We start from the raw sequence: 7,041 nt of genomic DNA on the forward strand, positions 1-7,041 counted from the left end.
TATTTGGCTAAGAGAAAATAATTAAATTACAAAAAAAACTAGAATTTTTCTGGAACATGGTACTCAAAATTCCTTGGAGAAAGTACTCATTGCTAAACATTCTAAGAAACCTTTTACATGCAGAAACACCAAATGCAACTAGCATGAGCAATACATCAAGCAAAAAGCCTATGTCAATCATAAGAGACTGTGTGAGTTTAGCTCTTTATGAAGAACTACTTTATTTTTCTTTCTTTTTTATTAACTAAATAAAAGATTATATGAGTTGCTTGCTTTTTTTATAAGACCGTTGGAGCTGCGCTAACTGAAGAGCGGTCGATTCACAGTTTGACACCTAGTTATTCGGATTGGATCAGACCACCGGTTCGATCGCTAAAAGACCGAACCAGAGCCTACAACGGTTTAATTCACTTAGAAGACCGTCTATGCAATCGAACCGCTATAAACCGGTTGAACCAACAGGTTTTTCGTCAAACCGGTGGACCGGGCAGTTTTATGCGGACCGGTGAGGTTTTGAGTTTTTTCAAAATTACCCCTCTATGCATTCAGGTCGACCTTATCTAGTTAGGGGTACTATTGGAAATTAGCTCCAAATGGCTGTTTAGGGTTGCTTTCACACTGCCGCCGCCACGGCCCACGGCCCACGGCGCCACTCCCTGTTGCCCGTCTCCCCGCCACCTCGTCTTCCCAAAACACAAAGCTCCAAGAAGCGGGGCTGGCGGCTGCAGTTTCCCGCCCGCTCGCACAAGGGCGCGAAATTTGCCCAGCTACTTCGCGCGCTCCGTCCCCGCATCCCAGCAATTATACTATCCACAGTAAGCCGAGGTTCCTAGTCTCCCTCCCCTCCGCTTCCTTCTCTCCTCCACTCCTCACGGACGCCAGAGCTCCTTCCCCATTCCGGCGTTGCCAAGAAGCCGGCTTGCGGGTGCCGTCTCCCCCTCCGCTCGCCAGCCGCGTTTATCCGTCATACAAGGTCAGCATCTCCAGCTTTTCACGCCCGCCCGCCGCTGCGGCCGGCGACGGCCCTCTCTGGTCTGCGGGCCGTAGTAGATCTATGTTTATCTTTTTTGTTGGAAAAAGATCTTTATTTATCTTGGCATTTCCCTACCGAAAGTTGCAGATCTGTTAGTCGATCTGCTCGAATGAGCCGTGGCTAGGACAGTTTCTGTTGTTTCCGTTGGTATTGATTGATTTGAGGGGTGTGGTTGGTGGCACTGGCCACTGGGATTAGGCGAAGAAATGCTCCTCTCGGGCAAAAGTGTTCGTTTCAGGGATTCAGTATTGCCACACAGTTTCTCGAGGTGAATGCCACTGGGGGTTTCTTGACGAGACGAGCAAATGTGAAAATGCATTCTTTAGAATGAAATATGCGTGCAAGATTGTCCATTTCTCTGTTCCTTTTTTTTAATCTCTGTGCTGGGTAATGGAAGTCTGGTCCTTGATGTATAGCAGTGTCTCGTGTCTTATTTCTAGTGTGGTTTATGGATCATTCCTGTTCAACACATACATACAATTGCTTATTAGTTGAAGATCACGTATGCACATTTATGCATTATTTCTATGCTGTTTCGATAAGATCACGTCTTTGTTTTTCTGTATCTCGAAGAATTCAAGGGCAAATTACCATAAGCTGCTGTGTTTAGGGTTGGACTCTTTTCTGCTTAATGAAATACATGCCCTAGGGGACGGGCGTGATTGCAAAAAAAAAAAAAAAAACCATATGATTCTTCGTCAACATCGTTTTTGCTTATTACATTAAGTTGATTCCCTTCTTTTCTTTTTACTGGAAAGTTTGATGCTCTCATTGGATATGCGCTTACATTTTTGAGAGGTGATATTCATCTCTGTTTCAAAAAGCAGTGCTAGGCGGCACCTAGGCGCTGGGCACTAGGCAGAGCATCATTGCCTCGCCTAGACTTAGTTGTTAAGTCTAGGCATTTTTCACTTACAGTGGGTTAGGACTTATATGTGAAGGAAAATGGGACAAATGGAGATGGAGGAAGATAAATAATGGTCATTGAACTGTGATAATGTCAAAGTCTTTCTTTTAATATATATGGCATATCTTCTGTGTTTAACAAGGCTTACTCTTGCTTGCAAAAAATACAACTGCCTAGGTGCTAGGCAGAGCCTGACCGTTTGCTCCTATCGCTTTTTAAAACATCCATATTCATGCATCTATGGAGCATGCACCTGATCATAACACTTGATTTTCTGCATTTCTACAGGAAATATTTTCCAATCTGTACCGTTGCTTTCAAAAGCCACAATGCCTGCTTCTGCTTGCACAAATCTTAATTTTGGTTGTCTTAGAAGATCTACAAGGTTCAAGAATATTCACACAATTTATGATGAAGATTCTGACAGGGATCCTGCTACCTTTAAGAGGATCAAAACTGAAGTCATTGATTCTGAACTAAGTGTTGGTTCTGTCAGTGACAAGGATAGTGAACAAGATTGTCATGATGTATCTCTCAAGGATCTCAGAACTCAGTGTAAAGCTAAGAATCGGAAGACTTCAAAAATCACACTGGAAGGATGTGGCATTAAGAATCAGGCTAAAACAGAAGATGACATTGATCTTGATAAGCCTCTTATTGCATTGAAACAGAAGAGACCAAAAACATCTCCTGCTAAAGCAAATATAAAGATGGATGCACTAAGATCTTCTCCATTTGCTGCGAAAGAGGAAGATACAACATCACAGAGTGATGAGATTCTTAGTTCTGCACAGAGCTCCCTGCTCAAAGCAACAATGCAAGACCCAGTATTAGAGAAGCTTGGAAGGAGAGTTGCAGAACTGGAGCAGTCTAAAGTTGTTATTGGTGAGTCACTAGCCTGTTCATATGAAGTCCAGTTCTTATATCACTGTCTATTATCGTCTAGATGTGTTAGATGAATGTGTAGAGTTTTTTTTTCTTGTTTCTGCAGATACTTTTTCTTGAAATAAACATACCCCTTTTCAATTATGTGGCTAAATGTTTTTTTTCTATACTGCACTTTCAGATTGTACTGAAGAAATAGTTGGGGAGCAAATGTGTTGTGCTGAAGTGAACAATACAGCTGGAGCTCTAGCGTGCTGTGCAAAACCTGATGTACTTTGTGAAATAAAAACTGAAGATACAAATTACTCTGAATTTGGAACTTCTATTTGTTCCATAAAGAATCCTGAGCATTCATCCTTTGAGCTGATGGAGGGTGATGACTCTGTGCCTCAATCTTGTTTCATGACCCAACCAGCTCAATTAGCTGATGTTTCTGATCATTCCTGCGAAGAAACCTGCAATTTCAAAGAAAACAATTTTGATGACATTACAGCTGCAAAGGCAACTGAGGTTGTTTCTTCATTGGATCTCATTGATGAAGTGAGCAATCATCAGAAAACATCTGAAAATATAACTAATCCAGATATGGATAAGTCTTCTACTGCAAATGGACTTAAGGCTTGTTCTTTCAGTCAGTCCTGCCATGATCTTATAGATAATGATGAGGACTGGAATTTATTTGTTCATGGGAATGAACCTGTAAAGATTTTGGAAGAGTTGTCTCCTATCGATGACTCTAGCACAAATACTCAATCTGATTTATGTGGAAGCACAGAAATGAACTGCACTTCACTTGAGGGGGTTGCGCGGATGCAGGCTGAGGGCCAATTGGATTCAATAGTCTGCTGTGGTGTAAGACCAAAGCATATGTTACTAGATATGGAAATTGGAGATGCCACTGGTACATTCACCTTTGACAAGACTATTGACTTGGCTCATCCTGCCAATTTTGTTGCACAGGATGGAAGGCTAGAAAGTATAGTATATGATGTTTTGAATAATAATGCACAAAGGATGGCCTCTAAAAATAAATCTTCTGTTGGACTCCCAGATACAACTGTGATTCAGAGCTCACTTATCGACTTCACTGACAACTGTCCTGAAGACAAAAAGGCTTCAGATGATAAAATTTCACCTCCCAATAATGTGGACTGGCCTTATAAGTTAAATTCTACAGTAGACTATGACATTTGTAGATCTATTAATAATGATGAGGGATCAGAAGAATTAGTGCCTCAAGATCAGTTATACCAGTCGTGTAGTGATAAGTTCAACCTTAGCAGTGTCATGCCAGAGATCTCTAATGCTGAAGAATCAAAAAAGTTATCTGCTGGAGATCAAAATTCTTCTGCTATCTCTCTGGAAACTGATGTGCAAATCCAAAAGCCAGAATTTTTTGTGGATGAAGAATCAATTGAAGAACATGCTCCAAAAGTATTACTGTCCAAGAGAAAGGTCTGAACCATCCCTTCAACAATGTTTCATTGCATATGCATTAGCAAGATATCCATACTAACATCTTTTGTTTTCCTTTTTTTTTCTTCAGATTATGTCACCGATGTCTCAGGAGAAGCTTTGTAGTGCTCTGACTGGTATTGATTTGTGTGATGGAGTCCAAAGATCGAGTAAGCAATATATGCTGTCCGTTTCTAATATTTTTACAAGATCATTATAATCATACTCTTTCTTGTTGCAGAGAGCAAAATCATTATTGAAGATCGTGGCAAAACTCCAATATCATTGCCTCAGCCAGCACACATGCAAGACAGATCAATGTTCCGCACAGACAGGAGACTTAAGGGCAGGACTTCTGTCTCTCCTACAAGCAAAGGAGTTCTGAAGTCAACAGGATCCCCACCCCATCAACAGATAACTTGTTCTTGCATGAGAAGTTCACCAGTGGTCTTAGACACTGAGAAAGCTGTTGAGTTTTCACAAAGGCAGATGCATGATATGGAAAATATAGCTGCAAAGCTTATCAGGAGCTTGAAGCACATGAAAAGTATAGTGGACGAAAGTTTGTCAACAGAAGCATATTCTTTACTTCCTAACTTTAACATTGCCGAGGTGAGACATGAAATGGAATATGCACTTCTCATTCTAAATTCTAGTAAAGTTGCTGCTCTCACAATAAATAGATAAGCACTTCTGTTTGTTGAAGTTACACCATGTTTTGAAACTGCTACTCAAAATAATGTGATTCCAGTAACACGATAAGAGAGGTTAATTATTCTCAAGATTGTTACTTATATGATATGACTCTAACCTTAAAGCCATGTCCTAGTTTTTTTTTCTCTCAAACACGCAGGAGAGCTGCATGTCATTTTATTAAAGATAGATAAAAGAACAATCCGATTACAATCTGATTACTCCTTTAACCTTGAAGCCTGGTTGTCTTCATTTCTGTGTTGTCTTTTTAGTTAGCATTGTTTAACAATACCAGGCAATGCTTCTTTTGTTAGTGCTTAATTGATTACTACTCCATCTGTTCCAAACTATAAGACGTTTTGGCTTTTATAGATTCATAGCTTTTGCTCACTCAGATATACACTGTCTAAATGCATAGTAAAAGCAATATATCTAGAAAAGCCAAAATGTCCTATAATTCTAGAGCAGAGGGAGTAGATGCTAAGATCAGTACATGCTAATATCCTTGTATAGAAAAAACACGTTGACTTTGAGCCCAGTGTCGTTTTCCATGACTAAAATATTTGATTAATCTGTCTGTTTCTCATGCAAGTCAATTGTTGGCAGAAAAAGTTTTTGCTGGTCGTGTTTACATACTTGCACTCTTTTGTACCATTAGCATACCTGTTAGTGCAGTGTTGAAAGTGTTTCCTCTAGGAGACTAGGAAGTAATATCTACCAATTAGGACAACTGGGAGACTAAGAAGTAATATCCACCAATTAGGACAACTGCAATGAATTGCCTCTAGTACTGTTGGAACTGTTTGAGGTTAAATACCAGCTGACCAGTAAATGTGGGTCTAAGCATGGATTCCACATGCTCTGATTGAAATCTTTATTTCACTGAAAAACAAAGTACATAACACAGGATTTGAACACTTATATGTTTTTTCTTTCAATTTTAAATTTATTTCAGAAAACATCCAGTTTATGTTTACGTATGCAAAGCAAAGCAACTCGAATGATGTTTATATTTGATTAATGTGGTGCAATGTTTCTATGGACAGATCAGAGCAGCCTCTGAGGATGCATTAGAAGTGGAGAGGACTACGAGGAAATGGCTGTCGATAATGAACAAAGACTGCAGTCGCTTTTGTAAAATATTGGTTTGTATCTATCCATTTTGAAGATCGTACTAATTTTTGTAGTGAAGAAAATGACCCTGAACTGATATTTTTGTCATGTCTGTATTAAAATTTCAATTGCAGAGCCTAGCAAAGAAGAATGATGTTTCACATCCTGAAGCACCAAGGAAACAAAGAAAAATAACGTTTGCAGATGAAGCTGGAGGAATGCTCTGCCATGTTAAGGTTTTTAAGGATGGACAAGCCTCTCTTCTTTCCGAATGCCAGAGTGATTTATAGACATACTAAGCAGGTTGTCATGAAATTTGATCAGAAAAACAACCTTTTGACAATAGAATAGAATCAAACAAGCCGCTCAGTTGAACCAAAATAATGAGAATGCTTCCATTCACTGTAGAAAACAGATAATGCTGTGTTGAACTCACAGTATGTATTTTACTGTAAATTGATTGATGACATTGTTGTGGCAACTCAGGTATTATCCTTGTATGTTGAGCTCAAGAGTCCATGTAAAGCGACAAATTTTACAATGTTTGCTGAGGCCACAAGTAATTTGTAATTCAGAATTTTTGAGCGCAAATTTGTAACCTAGAATTAGCCTATGTAATAAAATTATTGGTATCCTGTTGCCCTAAAGTGCTTTATCTAGGGAACTATAGGTAGCACTTAAATTCATGGGCAGCCGCTGTTAATTCTATGTATGTGTACCTATCTTTTTTCAAAACATTATAGATTGCAGATCAAAGGATGAAAGGAAGCATAGTTTGGCTCAACCAAAAAGCTCGTGGTTACTTGGAGCTTGAATTCATATTTTATTGAAACCACCTGCCTTAAAAGCCAAGCTATAGTCACATTTTCGTGGGGTAGTGATCGGATGGGATAATTGTGGGAGGTCTCCCTCTTATGTAGTGTAGATCTGGATCTGAGTGAAATTAGTGGCAAAC

The 7,041-nt window shown here is 39.5% G+C and overlaps 1 protein-coding gene across 1 annotated transcript; it reads left to right on the forward strand.

Moving 5' to 3' along the window:
* Nucleotides 666-6,823, forward strand: LOC8066223. Its single transcript, XM_002465010.2, has 7 exons — nt 666-973; nt 2,229-2,825; nt 3,007-4,280; nt 4,372-4,450; nt 4,522-4,892; nt 6,020-6,118; nt 6,221-6,823. The coding sequence occupies exons 2-7, from the start codon at nt 2,270-2,272 to the stop codon at nt 6,374-6,376; spliced, it is 2,535 nt and encodes an 844-aa protein (XP_002465055.1). The 5' UTR covers nt 666-973; nt 2,229-2,269; the 3' UTR covers nt 6,377-6,823.

Source organism: Sorghum bicolor, chromosome 1 (assembly GCF_000003195.3).
Source record: "Sorghum bicolor cultivar BTx623 chromosome 1, Sorghum_bicolor_NCBIv3, whole genome shotgun sequence".
Lineage (NCBI taxonomy): Eukaryota > Viridiplantae > Streptophyta > Magnoliopsida > Poales > Poaceae > Sorghum > Sorghum bicolor.